The 19,378-nt window shown below is 34.3% G+C and overlaps 1 protein-coding gene across 2 annotated transcripts in view; it reads left to right on the forward strand.

Annotated features, from left to right (window-relative positions):
- The window catches only part of LOC129253427 (hypoxia-inducible factor prolyl hydroxylase), a 53,005-nt gene extending 49,003 nt beyond the window's left edge, over positions 1-4,002 (forward strand). The window contains exons 5-6 of one of the 2 annotated variants that reach the window (XM_054891794.1): positions 92-231; positions 1,403-4,002. In XM_054891794.1, coding sequence (XP_054747769.1) covers positions 92-231; positions 1,403-1,946 — 684 coding nt within the window. In that variant the 3' untranslated portion in view covers positions 1,947-4,002. Of the gene's footprint in view, positions 1-91; positions 232-1,381 lie in introns of both variants that reach the window. The other variant, XM_054891793.1, reaches the window with a different exon arrangement.
- The last annotated feature ends 15,376 nt before the right edge of the window (positions 4,003-19,378 follow it).

Genomic DNA, 19,378 nt, shown 5'->3' on the forward strand with positions numbered 1-19,378 from the left:
TGTTGAAAATATCCACACATATTTTGCACTGCAGGTGGAGATATTCACAAAGACCTGATTTAAATGTTCATATTTTAACGTTTTTTTATAGGCTATGGTGGCTTGCTACCCGGGTTCCGGCTCACATTATGTGGTGCATGTCGATAATCCAAACAAAGATGGTCGTGTAATAACGGCCATTTACTATTTGAATGTCAATTGGGATACGGCGCGCAGTGGTGGCGTGTTACGGTAAGTTTTTAAGCATTACAACTTATTTATTAATATATTTTTAGTAGAAAAAAAAACTGATTCCGCCATAATTACAAAATGTTCAAAGACTAACAAATTAAAAATTGCGCTGCGGTTAAATGTTATTTGTTTAGTTTGTATGTTGTATAAGTATTTTGCAATAATTTTCAATTAATTTCACGCAGTATTTGACCGATCTCTTCCTCCAATTTGTGGTGAGCCTACAGTGGGGGGACCTACAGTTTTATCCCACCTCCGCACGGCAGATAGTTTTTTATGAGAAGCTTTTTCGGGTCGCGTTTACCTACCGAGGAGTGACCTCTAGTAGAAAGACCATTTTTTATTATTTGATGTTTCTTGCCCGGATCCTACCGATTGGTAGCTGCACACAATCTTATTCGGCTACGGCGGTCACCCTGTATCATACTATTAATAGGTTCATATGTTCGTCAAACAAATAAGATTATGGAAATTTTACTAGGGCGATTCCGCCCGTTTTCAATATAGAATAAAAACTTACAGACAGGTTTTCAAGGATACTAGAATGAATTGCCTTTCATATTGGGTGGTATGAGATGGCAGAGGTCGGTTTAACTGGAAGTTGGATAGATTTAAATACGGTGATTAAAGCAAATTAGCCCTGAACCATGTAAGAAGCTTTTTCTGTGCCACGCAAACCTTGAGAATGTCTTATAAATATTATTTTAAGGGATGAAAAAATTGCGCCGTATTAAGTTTTTAATAAACAAATTATTAAGTCTTTGCAAGGGCATTTGAAAAAGCGTAAAACAATTTCTTAAGGTTTCTAAGAGGTCACCATCCCGCGTATGTTAAGATTTGGGAAATGCAGGCATTTTTGCGAAAAGGCATTAAAAACTGTGGCAGACGAGACGAGATGTCTCGGAATGCGTGATGAAACAGTTTGCAACTAGCCTCTATAATAGAGAAGGCTGGGATTTCCAACAGAACAAAGAAGCTAAGACGCCTCAAGTTTGACTAAGAAAGTAAAAAGTACACAATAGCTCCCATATTTAATTTTTTTTTTTTTATAAATTATTATATTTATGGAAAATACCGATTTTTGTTATGAAAATGTTCGCTTTACAAAATATTTGAAGTAAAAAGGTTCATGTAATTAATGTTTTTTTAGAATTTTCCCTTCGCCTTTCAGAATTTTCCCAGAGCACGGTAATACAATCGCTGATATCGATCCAAAATTCGATCGGCTGATCTTCTTCTGGTCCGATAGACGTAATCCTCACGAAGTACAACCCTCACATCGCACCCGCTACGCCATTACTGTATGGTATTTCGATGCAGACGAGCGCGAAGAAGCGCTGAATCGTATTAAAAATAACAAAAACAATGCAAAAATACCAGCAAATACAACATCAAAAAATGCAAATTCAACAACTAGGGCGACGGCGCCTACGAATATGCACGGCAATTCAAACAACACGAATACAAATACCCAATCACATACAACAAATACTACATCGGCGCACTCCGTAACGACGACGACAACTTCGTCATCTCTGACGGCCATAAATACGAACATACCTGCAAATGCGAATTCGAATGCGATCATCAACAATAGTAAACGTGCGAGTATAAAGAACTCAACGGCAGCTATCACCGAACACACAAACAGTAGTAATACGACGAATATTAGCAATAATGCAGCGCTGGCGAATTCGAGTGAAATTTGCACGTAACACCATAACCAGCTGCTATTGATGTTGTTATAAAAGCCTGGACTGACTGGCTGTGTAGTATGCGAGTATAAGTGCTTTTGGCGCGGTTGTTGGCTGTCGATCTGGCTATCATGCAATAAGTGCTGTTGGTTGGATGCAAAATACAAATGATAAATATGTGTTTTTGAATAACTCCAAGATTGCAAAAAATATTTGGTTAGTGGCCGTTCGGTAGCGGTGATTAAGATGTGTATTTTCATTTAATTCATTGTAAATATGATTCATTACAATTAAGCTGACTTCCTTAAAACAACTTCAGCGAAGAGTTGACGAGAGTTGTCTGCAATAAATTTATTTCATTTTATACAAATATCAACGCTAATTATGCAAATGTGCTAAAATAGATATGAGCTAAAAAATGTCGATATCAAAAGAGTCATAACTACATATAATCAAACATACATATATTACATTACATGTTTATGTACCTACATAATGCTTATTTAGTGATAATTTTTTATGATTTTCTTAGGAGTTGTTTAAATTGGAGAGCCTTATTTTCAAAACCAATTGAATAAATTCCTTGAAAATGTAATTTAATTTAAAAAAATATATTTTTTAAGTATATGGGTAATTCCTGAAATGTGGCAACAAAGCGCAAAAAATTAAAATTGTATGTAGGCTAAATTTTTTGAGAGCCAACAGATAGGTGAACTTCCATCTATCTTGTGCCAAAAAGCGAAATAGAAACGAATGTTTGAGTTGAGTAGTTATAATTTCCGAAATTAAAAAGATGGAAAATTTACCTGCATAAATCCCTAGAATGAAGTCAGTTCTGTATGGTTTACAACTAATGTAATTTCAAAGAACGCCAGTAAAGGTATGAAGTGAATACAAAAGTATGTACTTTGTTTTTTCAAATGGTATTTTCATTCAAACGTGGGGTATTTCTTTTCTTCATTTTCCACATCGTGCTGAAAACAGTTGATTTCCATTTCACAGCACTGAAATAAGCAGCTCACTTATTTAAAAAAAATCCAATAAATTCATGTTTTCTATTTTACTTAATCATCACACACCCACACTCACACACACATGCATATGAAGCTATTGTGCATTGCGTATGTAACTTAAGTGCTGACGTGCGTAATGGCAGGCAAGCAAAAGTAATAAATAGCAGGTAGCTAGGAAAAATTAGCAACAACAAAACTGTATGTAATAAGAAAAATTAATGCTTAAAAATAAAGAGCATACATATGTTTTGTACACTAACATGCAAAAAACAGCCGCCCTCTTGTTTCAACGTAAATTTCTAACTTCGAGCACTTTTTATTAATTGGAAAATCCCCTATGTAACGGAATATATGTAAGGTGTTTCTAAATGATTTTTAGTTCTGCTGCCTATTCATTAGTATTTTCTGAAGTATTTCTAGTCCCATATAATATTGAAAAAAAAAAATAATATAGGTCACGTAAAATCTGCAATATAGATTAGAATTTCAACTTGAAGCTAAATAAAAGAAAAAAAAATAGTACAAAAGTCAGTGAAAATCCAGCAAAAGCTTAGTTAAAAATTACTATATATATGTATATTATTTTAATGCCTCTACACTATGAAGGGACAAAAAAGGATGGCTTCGAAATTTTCAATAGTATCGAAATGTGAAAGTCACAACTTTTGTTTGAGCTAACGTGCGCCTGTTTTCTACATATGCATGTATATGAGTATATGTGTGCGTGGGCCGAGAATATGTTGTAAACGATAAAGTGAAGTTAACAGAGGTGGACTTTTATCTTCAACATCCGTATGTAATTATTTTTATTATTATAAACCTACATTTACAATTAAGAGTACTTGCATAAATACATAAATATTTAGTCTACTAAACTTAGTTACCTTGTATTATTGTATAATGATTAAATATGTTAAGTGCATGCATACGTAAGTATATGAAAGAAAGCCTGTAAAAAGCGAAAAAGTTCTGTAAAAATGTATGTAAAAAATCGACCAAATTGATCTGCTAAAATGCTAAAATATATAGTGTATAAATAACTTATTATTTAAATGAAAGCAAAAGTTGTTTGTTTGTCTTTTCTGTTTTTTGGTTTGGGAGCAATAGGGCAAGCAATCATCTGTGACCTTATTTGATCATCTCTAAGAAGTGAGGAGAGTTTTTGAGTGAGTAAGCGCTGACGGACTAAATATGGGACGCGATAGGGTGTCAGCTCTTTGATACATAATCGTAAATGTATGGAGAATGTTTATGCTGCTACAACAACAATAACGGTATAAATTAAAATAATTTTTATAATGGCCCCTATTATAAGTTGGATTCGATCTTCGATATTCGCTGGTTGTCGAATATCGAAAATCGAATGTCAATTTAGTATTATGAGCGGTGCAACTCTGTCGAAATTTTCGTTGTATACCGAATTTAGAGTCGAATGCAATTTTGCTTTCGATTGTGTAGCGTATTGTGGGAAAATTTGTTAAAATGTAAGTTTTTTGCGATTATTTATTGTTTTATAGTAACCAAATATTAAATATATACTAATTTTGTTAATTTTATGCAGGTCGAAAGTCGTGAGTACCAAACAGCAATTAGAAAAGCTGGTTGCATTAATGGAATAGAATCCACAATTCGCAAACGGGATTTGCACAAAAGGTCAAGCAGCAAAAAATGAGAGGAGTTTACAACGAAGCTGAATTGCTTGGGACCACCAGTTAGAACGGCAGCAAAATGGATTAAGTTTAAAAATTGTTTTTCTTTGTGATGTTTTAAGAAATACATTTTTATTTTCCTTGGCAGATATGGACTGACGAAAATTTGAATAAAGAAAATTTATAACAAAATAAAAAAGAAACTATTGCGTAAAGGTTTTTATTTAATACTTTTTAGGTTTTTCCATAATATTCTAAGAATTTCATTTCTTTTGTTTTCTGCTTCTCCGTTATTTGACTCCACTTCAATATCTCCAGCATCATCGTTGAGGGTCTCATCGGATAACTCTTCATCCGGAAGTTGAACATTGTAAAGCAGACAAATAATGTGCAAAGCTGCACACACATTAATAATTTGTGGTGCTTTTTTTGGAGAATAGTGGAGAGCTCTTGCCTGCAACAAACATCTAAATCGGGTTTTCAAGACTCCAATTGTTCTCTCAATGATACTTCTCGCTTTACCATGTTGTTTGTTGTATGCCCTTTGTGGAGACCGTTCCTCAGAGTTTCTGAATGGCGTCATTAAATATGGTTTTAGAGCGTATCCAGCATCACCTGAGACAGACAATAATTATTTAAAACGGAATTTCAATTGGTGTTTATTACATATCAAGGAACCAAGTATTGTGACGGCCTTTGAGATGTTGCTCCTTTAAATGCGCTTTCACTGGCGACATGTTGAAAGCCATAGAATCATGAGGAGCGCCTGGATTTTTCGCATTTATATACATAAGTTATTTTTATTGTATGATCACAAACTTAAAATTTACATCGTTCGCATTTAGAATTTATGACTCATATTTACATATATGCAAATGTCTACTTACAATCATAGCATTAATGTTGTAGAATCCCTTCCTGTTGTAATACAAATGTTGAACTTCTTTCCTGTTAGCGACAATTTTAATATGCGTGCCATCAACACAGCCAATTATTCCTGGAATCCGATATTTGCTATAGAAATGTTCTTTTGTTTGTTGCAGATCAGCCTCTGTACTACTAAATTGTATCCTTCTTTGGCAAATATAATTTTCCAGGACATCTATTACTTCCCGTTGTACTCATTTTCACCAAAAACTTTTTTTACTTTTAAAAATCTTTTTAACAAAGAATTTCAATACAGTCGCTTTTTCTTTTACTTTGATTTACTGTATCAGCTGAGAAAAAATTATCTATTGTAAATGCGTTGAGCGACCGAAATTAACAATAGTCCTATTTTTCAGCGAATGAGCAACTCATTTGGTATTATGAGTATTCGTTCGATCAGCACTTTCGACTACAGTCGAAGATCGAATGTTGCTCATAATAAGGACCATTATCAAAGTTGATTAAGTGTATTCGACTATCAAAATCATTAATAGAGTGGGTAGAGCATTGGCGCAATATTAAGCAGGACCTCACGATGATTCTTTGAAAGGCCCAGCAAAACAAATAAACTAGTTTTCGATTTTGAAAAATTTTATTGGATGAGAAATGACTAATGCAGGTTATTTCTATTCCGGTCGGTTTCAATTGTCAACTATTGTCTGAGCTGTCGGCGTGAAAAGCGAACAAATTTGGAATTTGGAAAAAAATCAACATAAATGGAAGAGGAACTGAATTCTTATGTTGATCACAACGAAATTGAATGTTTCTTATTTCTGTTGTACTTTGTATTTCAGTTATATATACATATACATACATACATATATAATTGGCGGTTACACCCTTTTTGGGTGTTTGACCGAGCTCCTCCTCCTATTTGTGGTGTGCGTTTTTATGTTGTCCCACAAATGGAGTGACCCTCAGTTTTAAGCCGACTACGGATGTAGATATGATATTTTATGACGAGCTTTTTCATTTTGGTGTTCCACGGAGATTCGAACCTACGTACTCCGAATGGTAGGTTTGGTTAAATGGTTGCCCATGTAAGGACCCACTTGGCCCAGCAGCACAAATTTCGTTCCTTGTGATACCATTGAGAGGACAAAAGAGGAAATAAAGAACAGGGGAGAGGGGGCTAAGTTTGTGGGTTGTGGAGAAGACCAAAACCTAATGGTAAATATCCGGAAAGGAAGGCAACAAAATTCTAGATTAGTCGCTTTGTTAGTATTAGAAGCGCCTTCGTTCTACCTGTGGCCAGCAGGTTTTCGCGACTTTGCATGTTTGTGCACTAAGCCAACGCTTGCTGAGTTAGCGCGAAACTCACCTCCCCAAAAGGAGATCACTCCTTTCGCGGGGAAGCCACCCATCTAGCTCAACCGTCCAGCAGTTTGCTGCAACGCCTCTGTGGCCCGGAACCCAAATAAACCTAATATCGAAGTATCCGGATGCAGGCGAGAGAGAAGTTAAGCATTCTCCGACTAAATTCGAGCGTATCAGTAACGAGTTCAGGACCCGAATTGCCAAATGGTTGGCTGAGTATTTATAGTCACTCACAACGTATTTGATACAGACAATTTTTTTTTTGTTGAAAATGTTTAAAGACAAATATAAGCAAATATGACATCCATAACAAATATCATCTTAAAAAGGCGATACTTGAAGAGTGGAGCCAAGTTAATCCAGAATACACAAAGTCTTCAAGCTGTAATTGATAATAAAGGATACCCAACTAAATACCTTAAAATTTTAAAAATTAGAAATAGTAGTTGCTCTTTTTTAACTGTATCAATAAAGCTGCGACGTGAATTTCCTGTATGTGTGTGTGTGTGTGTTTTTTTTTTTACATTACAATGAAATAAGTGGACACTTGTTTTGTTTTTGTTGAGAAATGAAATAAAGCAAAATTAAGAAGATGTCTGCCCAGCTTTCCAAAGCGCCTGTTGCTTTGTGTTCGAACTAAGTATCATGTTCCTAAACGCAATCCTGTAATGTTTGACGATGTATCGTGTCATGCAATATGTGTGCGTGTACAAAGGAAAAATGGCGGGGAACGAAGAAAGGTAAGTTTTAAAGAAATTGTTTTCATCATTATAGGATAGTTTTATTTATTATTTAATTTTGAATATTCTATTAATAATTAATACTCAAAGTAAATAAAATGCTCCAAAAAGTCAATAGGGTTGCGATGCATCAATATTTTGCTGATGCAATGTGTGGCGGCCGCCGTAGCCGAACGGGTTGGTGCGTGACTACCATTCGGAATTCACAGAGAGAACGTAGCACAGTGCGGCCGATTCCCGAAAAGCTGGCCAAAACTCAAAAAATTAAGTAATTGATTCAAAACTTCTTACTCGGGTGTTGTCGGGGTCGCTGATTACGAATTTGATCTTCCACCACTTTTGGCCACCCCCTCACGTGAAATAGCGTATATTCTAGAACATAATCAAGATGCATGTAAATTTATATGTTTTCGGGGTCGCAAGGTAGCAAGTGGTAGCAGCTGAATCTTGTTTTATTCAGTAACAATTACTTTTTTGAGTAACCTTTAATAGGTTTCAAAGCAGCATATGACGGCGTTGTATTACTATACAGTTTGAAAACTCAAATTTTATAAAAAAAATTGCAAAAAATGTATCTAAGTATTGCTGCAGCTAAAAATTGTGTGTCGAGGTATTGATATGTACTAAAGATTTCTCGTATTTTACTAACCTTCCGAAGATGATTCAATTTGGTTTTGTTCAATTTACTCCATTACAAAATCTTTCAAATGTGTACAACTTTCACTATTCATCGACAGTAATACGATGCTCAAACGAAGGCCACGTTGCGACTGAAAATACAGAGGATACTTAGGGTACAGGACGTTGCTATGAACGGTTTTCACTACTCAAGGCATTACTGTAGCCAACCCAAAGACAAAAAAACTCTATCCAGAAACTTTTTTTTTTCGACTTTTGGCCAGCTTTTTGGGAATCGGCCGCACTGTGCGTATGTTCGAATCTCGGTGAAACACCAAAATTAAGAAAAGCATTTCTCTAATAGTGGTCGCCCCTCGGCAGGCAATGGCAAACCTCCGAGTTTATTTCTGCCATGAATGATGGAAAGCTCCTCATAAAACTATCTGCCGTTCGGAGTCGGCTTGAAATTGTAGGACCCTCCATTTGTGGAACAACATCAAGACGCACACCACAAAAAGGAAGAGGAGCTCGGCCAAACACCCAAAAAGGGTGTACGCGCCAATTATATATATATGTATAATGTATGGATACGGTATTTATACAGTACTGATGCGATACTTTACATTGCATACAAACATACGTTTTGGAAAACGCCCAAGCTGTGAGTGACTGTATATTGTAAATTTAGGGAGAGTGTCATTATTCTGTATTACAAAATTCTGTAAATTGCAAAAAAATTCTGCTTTTTTTAAATTCTGCTTTTTAAAATTCTGCTTTCTAAAATTCTGCTTTTTCAAAATTCTGCATGTTCTAAAATTCTGCTTTATTCAAGTTTTGTGATTTTCGTCATACAAGAAGTAACAAAATAAACATTTATTCCATAAATATACATATGTATATGTTTAAGCGATAACAATATTTTAGTTTAGCCAATTACATTTAGTGTGACTTAATTCATTTCCTTTCTTAATAATCCTTCGCAGCGGTTCGTTTTTTAGAAGAGTTCTACGCAAAAATACGGTGGATTCTATCGAAACTGAAGAAAAAATTATTATTATTATTATAATTATTTTTTTTTATTTAATATCTCGAATAATAATAAAAAATAATAATAATAATAAATTAAATAATTACATTACCTCTTTAACATTGTTAACATTATATTTTAATACAGAATTTTGTAATACAGAATTTTGAAAGCAGAATTTTAGAAAGCAGAATTTTAAAAAAGCAGAATTTTAAAAAAGCAGAATTTTAAAAAGCAGAATTTTAAAAAGCAGAATTTTGTACATACAGAATTTCGACACCAACCCGTAAATTTACAGACTTCGTAGTTTATATATTTTAAAACTTTGGAATTACTTGGTTTAAAAATGTATTAATTAACTCTTAAAAGGTAACATATTTTAAAATTAATCTTTGTCGTATCCACGTAGTCCCTTTTCTTTTAAACTTTTTGTATAAAAAATATAATATACCAGTTTACCAAGCTAGTTTATTTTTTATTTTATTATTATTATTAATAAACCTTCACAAGAAAGGCAAGAGAGCCCAATAAGCCCCAGAGAAGCAAATGAAAAGAAAAATGAAAAAGCAACAACATTGCTCGTCGAATAGGCAAAGATGACCCTTTAAGGGTTAAAATTCGAAAATGGTTCACTAATTTTTTTACTAAATCAGAAATTTGATTCACTGTTTCATATTTTTCCTGCAGGGTGTGCCTATTGGCATACAAATATATGTAGCTTAGCCTTTCATAATAACAAATAAAGGTATATAAATAAACCACTGACCAATCAGCGCTTTTAACAACTTACTGATTTCCCGCAACCCACCGATGCTCGTAAATATTATCATATAGGTATATAAGAAGAATTTTGAATCAGCTTCTTTATCGTGCGTTCACATGTTCAATTTTGGGTTTTCAACTTACCCACACAAAGGGCTTGTCAAAAATCACATGAATCGACAATTATGACGTAGACTGCAAGCAATATCACAAGGAGAATTTATTCAAGGTGATGGCACTAGAACAGCTGATTTTGCGATTGCGTGTTTTGATTGTCAAAGGAGCTTGCTTCTTTGCTAACAGTCTCATGGAAATTTTGACATTAAGAATCATTTTACAAAAACAAAATACATGTAAATGTTTTTGTTACTCAAGTGCTAGCACCCTTAATCGATTTTCCTTGCACTTTATTTTTTTAAGTTGAAGCTGTCAGTTGTTGAAATTGAATGAAAAGTTGCCTCTAAGCGTGAAACAAAAATTGTTTACAAGCCACTTTGGCGAAGTGTGACAAATTGCCTGCAAACGTGCACGTGCAAACCTCAATATAAGTTTCTGGCAGTGCTAAATGGCACTTTATCACACACGCCAGAAGAAGAGTCATTGTTTGTTATGTATCTACTGCTTGCAAAGGGAAAACCTGTTACAGTAAACAAAATCAGCTCCAAAAGCAAACAAGGGAGAAATGATGTGGGGTTTTTCGAAGTCGATAAATATAAAAGTTCGATTTATATTATATAGGGTGATTCAACGATGATGCATATTTTTGACAGCAAATATTTTTGATTGGGAATTTTTATTTACTTTTTTCGGAAAATTACTACTAGCTTTGGCAAACTTAATAGTGGAGCGATTATCAATTGAACAACACGTAAAAGTTATCCAAATGTTTTATGAAATTCATCGTTCTGCATTTTGCACATTGCCCAATTTTTTCGGTCAACATAACCGTTAACATAAATTTAATAAGCAAATCTGACGCATTTTGAAGCAGTTCCACAAATGGAGGGACCTCAGTTTTAAGCCGACTCCGAACGGCAGAGATTTGTTTATGAGAAGTTTTTCATGGCAAAAGTACACCATTAGATTTCTGGAGTTACGTGAAAAGTATGGTATAAGCCAATAGCCCGAAGAACGAAGTAGTTGATGAAGAAAAATGTTCGCGTTTTAAATGATATGCAGCCTGAACTTGGCATGCATCCTTTATTACCATACGATAGTGACAACTTTCATGGTAAGGATCGATAATATAATATTACATAAGATTTGTGGTGTGCGAATGACCTAACAGCATTTCAGATCATGTTGACAAGATTCTCACGAGCGTGTGTATAGCAAAATAAAATCGATGAATTCTTCGCTCGATTTCTCTAAACGAGCCCTATAAAAACATAAGATCTCTCACTTTCAATCACTTAAGAGGTTTTTGAATTTCTCCACGCTATTTTAAAAAGACAAAATACTGCTTGCATATCCAGGCTGCGATATCAAGAATTGACGAGATTGTAACAAGAAAAATTCCCACGATGTACAGAATGCAAAGATGTGGTCAACATCAAACCGCTAAATGGCTCTTAGCTAATTTGAAGGAATCAGCTGATTCACTGTCGCAGTAAATGAGATGACAGGTTTTCGGGTAAAAATTGAGAGGAAATATGCCCATGTTCGTTGTCGTCTGAACAACGACTGATTGGAAGAATATAAGAATACGTGTGAAGTGAGCGGGCCTAATTGTGCTCTCAGGTCCGCTATGACGCAGCAGCCCAAATTACTCTCACAATTTTGTTTTGGGTGACCAAATCTTGTATTCCATCAGTCTTAAAAAATTACTACTTTCTGAAAGAGAAAATGCAAGTTAAAGTGCTACATGTAATTGCGAAAAGTATGGAAAGCTAACCGACGGCATCAATGGTCTAAAATTCAATCAGAAAAGTTGAATGCTTACATAACCATTTTAATTTCTACGAGTACAATAATATTAAGGAGAATACTACTCCACACTGTGGAGAGTTATTTGCTAACTGATGTTAGAAGAAATAGTTCATGGTACAGAATGTAATCATCAGTGTACAGTTACAGACGAATACCCTTGATTTAACCGCTTCGAATAAAGGTGCGATAACAGCGACCTTCTCAAAATTCGATAAAGAATCAGAAACGTTTGGTTTCTCATATTCGATGATATGTCTGACATTACTTTAAGAGGACGCTCTTTGATTCGTAACACTTAAAGCTCACTCACCTAATAACATTCACCCTCAAAGCGAAGCTGCCGCTTTATCTCTATAATTAAACGTCACCACCTCAAAAGTGGCTATCGAATTAGGGATCATTCGAAACGGGGTCGCTTTGCAATGTATCACAATGAGTATGAGCCTATGACTAGCGAAGAAGGAGACAGAATTTTTAGAGATGCTATAAGTAAAATGCAGGCCTTCCATTAACTGCTTACCAACTTAAGATGACTTTCATCGAAGGGGCAAATAGCAGATGGGCTCCAGTTGCTACTTGGCAAGGAAAAACTGATGAAAGTCGATGAAAAAAGTCACGAATATACAAGCTGGCGCAAAATTAGTCGCCCCATCGGAAGACAGCCAGTTGCAGTATACAAACGCTTGTCTAATGGAGCGCGTAAAGGTCAAAATGAAGATCTTTGTCACTCAAAATATTTTTTATTTGTTTTTATTTAGAAAAAAAAGTTATTTGAAAACAAAGTTGGATAATCATTTGTGCGCTCTACGTTCCAGTAGGAGAAACATGAACCGATGATGATTTGTGCGCCACGTTGTATCTGTATTATATCTCCATCCGTTTGGTAGTCGGCATAATGAAATTACACTGTTCTGAAAGGTGGCTTTTCGCCAACAATTTCTATGCTAGTTGAAAAGTTAGGAAGCGATGAAACATATTTTATACTACCACTGCTACTACAAGTACGTCGCTCTTTCTAAGACGTAAAAGCACATCTAATAGCTTAGTCCGACGGTGGCGTTAACGACTTAATTCGTGATTATCTCAGGAATTAAGTGCAACTAATGCGGATTGACAACTAGATTTAACTCCCATAATTCAAGCAGATTAGGAAAATGTTCGATGTCAACATTGCCGTAAAATGAGAGTTAATGTTTATTGAGAATAAAAACTTTTAAAGAGAAGAACAAGAAAGATTGGATTCAACTAATACGTTCGAAATTACATCAACTATTTGATCCTTCGGAGCAGTTTAAGAAACTACGATTTAAGATTTTTTTTAATAAATAATTATTTCTTAGTTTAAGGGCAGCTAATACCCGTATTTTTTGTCTGCGGTCCATCTTTTGCTGACAAAACTATCCAATAAGTAAATCAGCTATTCACTAATCCGCGGCAGCAACCTTCGGTCACAATACATTTTAATCAGAATTAACCCTCTAGTGCATATAACCGCCTACAGGCGGGCAACACTTAAACCAAAAAAAAAAAAAATAAACTAAAAACACGAAGTGCTTTTTTGTTTGTCATGCAGCTTACACGATTCATATTCTTCAGTTTACCCTTGATCGTGAAAGCTGCATGTGCTCATATTACAAAAATTTTGCAAGTGGAATTAAAAGAAGTGATCAAATAACCGAAAAAAGTATTTTTCTGAGAAGGTGTTTTTGTGAGACTTCCTAAGAAGTGCCCTATTGGAATATTGAGTTAAAAAAATATTTGGTAAGTAGATTGAGAAGTGTAGAGTGAGATAAAGTGCTCTCCAAGTTTTTTTTTATGTACATTGTGCCACTGTGTGCTTCACGCTGCAACCGTCTACAGGAGGCCGTATGCAGTGCGTTCAAAAAAAATGTTCAGTTATTTTGAACTTCAAGTTCACATATTATGCTGATTTATATTTTTTATCACTAGAAAAATGTCGCGGTGGGGACGCAAACGCAAATACGACTTGTCGAAGATGTCAGATGAGGAGTTCAACGACTTTATGGACTTTTGCGAAAACAGTGATGAGGAAATTGAAGGCGATGATTTCGATAGTGACAACGACGTGAATGACCCAGACTTTGTGGTCCCCAATCAAAATGATTCCTTTCTACAAGAAACAGCAAACAACATTTCTGTATCTGATCTTTCTCTTTCCCTTGCTGTACCAACTGGTCCACAAGAAAATCTAAAAAGCATGTCTGTCAAAAAATCATGTTTTAAGGAATTTCATGCTGAATAAAGGACATTTTTGAAGATATGGTGGGAAGTTATTTCTAAGTAAATGTATATGTACATATATTCGTTCTTCTTAGACTTTGAACCAAACTTAACAATTTGTATACTATTTTATATATTACTTAAATTTTTATAAATAAACGTTTTCTGTTTACTTATTTAAGTGGTATTGTATTTTTAGTAATGTTTTTTTAGACCGTCCAGAGGCGGGGTGCTAATTTCCAGGGCCACAGAGCGAATTCGGGTCGTACAAATAAAAATAATATTATATTTGTGTTTTATGGCCTCTAATTAGTACAAAACATAATTTTATTATAAAAAATCTTTTCTATGCACTAGAGGGTTAACTACACTAGGCTATAAGACGCAAAAGCACACCCAATGGTTTAACTTCTAGGTAAGGCGAAATAAACAAGAGCTTTCCCTTCAATGGCAATGCAATGGGCTGAGTCTAAGTGAGCATCTACTTATATAACGTAGACTCTAAGTATACAAACTTTGTAAGATGGCAGCCATCCTCTTCTAACTTACCCCACTCAAGTTGGCGAGGTTGTATTGTTATTTCTAATAACTAAAACTATTAAACATTCTTTGCTTTTGAATAATATTCATTCTTTATTTTCAGAAAAAATGTTTAATGATTTTACATTCACATTACAATAGTATATTTAGATGTTTTAATATATGTATGTATGTTTGTATGTATGCCTGTTTGTGGGGATGTAAGTATGTATATGTTTGTTATACAATAGCTAATGTACATTTAGATATATACTCGTATTTGTTAAGTGTTTTGTATTGAGGCGTAGAATGCTCGCTCACAAATGTTCATATGTATTCGTATGTATGTGTTCGTGTGTACGTATATATATTTGTTTGTGTTTATGTACTTATGCATGTATGCAACTGTCTTTTTATACTTTCTTGATTTTATTAATAACTTTTTATATTATTGTTTCGTTATACAATACGTAAACAGATGTATGTATGCGTGTGTGTTTGCTTACATATGTAGATTTTTGTGTATGCAGTTTCTGAATGTTTTTTACAATAACAATTTTTATTTAATTTAGTTATTTTTTACAACATCTTTGTTTACTGACATTTCGTTTTTTCTTTGTTGTTTTGGTTGGTTTTGTCTTGTTATTTTACGTTCCAAAAGCGGTTGTGTTTGGAATGTATTGACCGACTTTGCTTTTCTAGTAATTCATTTTTCATTTACATCCATTGTATGTATGCGTGTGTGTGTGTGAATTTCAACATTTGCAGGTTTTTCAACAATTTCTTAAATATATTTTTTTATTTACAATTACTTTTTAAAAAAATGCATTCTAATTTTTTTGTGATGCCAATAAATGATTTGAAATCATAAAATAAAATATTTAGAAACACAATGAGGATCTTTAGGTACATACTTACATATGTATATGAAATAATATTATTTAAAAAGAATACTATTTTTTTATAGTCGAATTTGTTAGTAGCTTTAAGTTCACTGAAAATGGGTTGGCATTAAATATTTTTTAGAATTTATATAGGTACATACACGTACATACATCATTGTGTGTATGTAAGAATGTACACATGTATGTATGTCTGCTTATTTATTTACATGTATTTTCATTTAGCCATCAGATTTCCTGCTATTTTGCATTGTTACATCTTTAGTTTGCATGTGTTTTGGCTGGCTTTACCATTATTTTCTGTTTACGTTTGCTTGGAGAACTTCCGATTTGAAACAGTTTTTATTTCATATATTGTGAAATTTACTTTTGCTGAGTTTTATTTGTTTAGTTTCTTGTCACTCTTGCCCACTGTTACCTTTAGCATGTTGTGTTTGTTGTTGTTTGCAACTGGTATAAAAATAAATATTGAACTTTCTTTCCTAACTTCCCCACCAACACCCTCTTTGTAGTTGTTTGCAATTGTTTTTATTGCTAATAGTTAAAACTACTGCTGTAGAATCACACAGCCGCAGTTCGCAGAAGGCGTGAAATATTCTTATAAGCAATTAAGCAACCTATGTGCAATTCAGTTTGTAGTATTCTGCTTCTTTTTTCGCTGATTCTTTGATGGGTATCCTACTTGTTTTTCTTAGTTGTGTTAATTCTTTTTTTTTTTTTTTTTTTGTTTTGGTAATTTTTCATTTAACTTAAGTTCCTCTACTTGTTGGCGGCCACTCTTTCCATAACTATTTAATCACAAAAATATATTCTATTAAATTTGTATGTGACTTTTTATGCTACTTAGTAAATGTATGTATGTTGTATATATTTTATATCTCTCTGGGCCTGCATTAAATATCTTGACTCTTCAACTCATTAATATTGAATGAAACACGCGTTTGACTTAATACATTCGTCCAGTATGTGATATATACATACATATGTATAATTAATTGAAATACATTTTGTTATTGGCTTTTTATATTTACTTGTTTTGTGTAATCGTAGCAGGTTCGTACATAAATACTATCCGCTTTTGAGTTTAGTACCCATCTACTCACTTGAAATGTGCATGAACACTTAGCTCATTGCCACTGTACTCATCACGGATGTGTTTTCACAAAAGTGCTCACGAGCATTCAATACAATACAATTTTCATTCAACTGTGAATGAGTAAAAAAGTGAATAATTTCGAACTTATAACCAACTACATATGTATGTCCAGCTCTTCTGAGTCGTGTGCACGCTCAGCTCATCACAATTATTCTATGTGGCTTCAGAAATATGTTCACGAGCAGTAAACATTTCGATTAGCTAAGAGTGAGTCAAAAATGTATGCTGTAATCTTCGTTTTAGACCAATTGCGTTGCACACAGGCCATACAAACTCTGTACACAATTAACAACTGCCGTTTTACTTTAAATGCTCTCCAAATTATTGTTATAAATATGTAAGAACCCTACATAGTAAATATCTATGTATATACTGCCGCAATTATCTAAATATGTAGATATGCTATAAGTGGTGCGCACAACTATCAAAAACATTTTCAACAATCGGTGCATTCGTATAAAGCAAATACATACACATGGACTGTAGCTTAAAATCTTCTAGCTATTCTCTACTAAGTTAATGGGAAAGAGAATACAACAGTGCAGAATTTTATAAAAAAATACTTCGTATACTTTAAAGTATGATACTTTTAAGTTATATAGTTCAATACGGCTGTAAAATAGATTTTAAATTTTTTTGGCGTGAGGGAGCAAAATGTTTGGCTGGTTGCTATTCTTGTACACATTCATTTATAAAAGTGTAGAAAAGCACTTCGAAAGAGGATCACTCAAAAACTACTGCGTCGATATTAATGGTTTTTACACCGTACATGGTGGATGGTTTGTGTTTAACACTAATTTTAGCTAGGTGTTGTCACCGAGTTGGAATCGAGGTAAAACTAATACGGCTATGCAAGATGGCGTTGTTCAATACCAGCAGTGCGTTAGCAATGGGAAGGACATCTCTGAGCCGTTTGAAGGCAAACAAAGTTTTCAAAGTGTGACTCGTTGTTGTGTGACTTCTATAACCTGATGCTGGGGGGGAAGACCGCGCGAACTGCAGAACTAAATCGTTCAGTTCGTAATTACAACTTTTTGCAAGAGTGTGCAATTATTGGCGTATGCCGATGATATTGATATTATCGGCCTTAACAGTCCCGCTGTTGGTTCTGTTTTTTTCCAAACTGGATAAAGTAGCAGAACGAATGGGTCTGGTGGTGAACTTTGATTATCTAGGAACCAGCATTAACACCGATAACAATGTCAGCCGTGAAATCCAACGGAGAATCTCTCTTTTCATCAAGTGCGCTACTTTGGACTAAGTAGGTAAAATAGGCAAAGTCAACTCTCGACGAACAAAACTAACACTTTATAAGGATCTCATTATGCCCGTCCTATCGTATGGCGCAGAAGCTTTGACGATGGCAATATTTGAGAGAAAGATTCTGCGGAAGGTTTTTGAACCTTTGGACGTTAGCGACTGCACGTATCGTAGGCGATGGCTCAATGGGCTGTATGATCTGAGTTTTATGACGACATACGCATAGTACAGCGAATAAAGATCCAGCGGTTCCATTGGCTGGGTCTTCACGCTCGAATGGATACAAACGGCCCGGCTCTGAAAGTACTAGCTGGTGGAAGCAGAGGAAGAGGAAGGCAGTTTTCAGCTCTCAAACTATAGTTATCGATATCGATATCATGCAGTTAAAAAAACACCCGATAGAATATGCAAAATAAGACAGTTACCATGCACACCTTCCATATTACACCAATTTTCGAAATTGAAATTTATTTGAAAAGCGCGTACATACAAGTAACTAATAAGGAAAGTTTCTCGAATTTCGTATTGTTGATAATTTCAAAGTAATAAACAGAGAAATATGGTGTCGCATGGCGTTTGCTTTTAAATTTTATGTATTATTCGAAATCATTTTAAGGGTAAGAAAGTGATCGTAAAAATATGCGTCGGGTTACTAAGTATTCCAGATTTTTTTTTATAAAATTCCTAACGGTTATATCTCTATTTCTTCTTTAAAGTGGAGTGACTGCACTAAATTACAATTCATTTGCTAAGGGGCACTACCATTATCCTTTTGTTTAGAAGCGCGATATTCAAAATACGAGCACAATACATACAAAGCGCTAAAGTACGAGCACGCTTATTAATAACTACATAGATCTCTACAATGAATTTATATATTATATGTACATAAATATGTGTGTCGTAACACCTTGTATATAGTATATGCACTTGCAGGCTTCTATATGCTATACATATTCACGGAGGTGCTTTCATGCAAGCACAATTTTATAAATATTTCTGTTTGATAGATAGACTTTTTACATTATGGTAATATGGCGGCATGTTTGTTTGTTTGTATGTTAGCATTTGCTGACCTGTACTCGTAAATATGTATGTTAACGTAAAATTCGTATTATGCAAATTCATGAAAATATATAGTAAATACATACATGCGTTGATAATTAATTATTATTATTGTTTTTTTTTAATAAACACCAACTACAAAGCTTTTGAGAGATGCGCTACTCATGCATACTCGTACATACTTAAAAATATCTTTCCTTTTGGTCTCTTTGAAAATTCCAGCACCTTTTGGCGCAAATCAATGTAAGCGTAAAATCTCAATTCACATGTTTTATAGCAAAATTTCAATCTGACAGCTTTAGCTGTTTCAAACATATGTGTACAAGTA

Source organism: Anastrepha obliqua, chromosome 1 (genome assembly GCF_027943255.1).
Source record: "Anastrepha obliqua isolate idAnaObli1 chromosome 1, idAnaObli1_1.0, whole genome shotgun sequence".
In the NCBI taxonomy this organism is placed as follows: Eukaryota; Metazoa; Arthropoda; class Insecta; order Diptera; family Tephritidae; genus Anastrepha; species Anastrepha obliqua.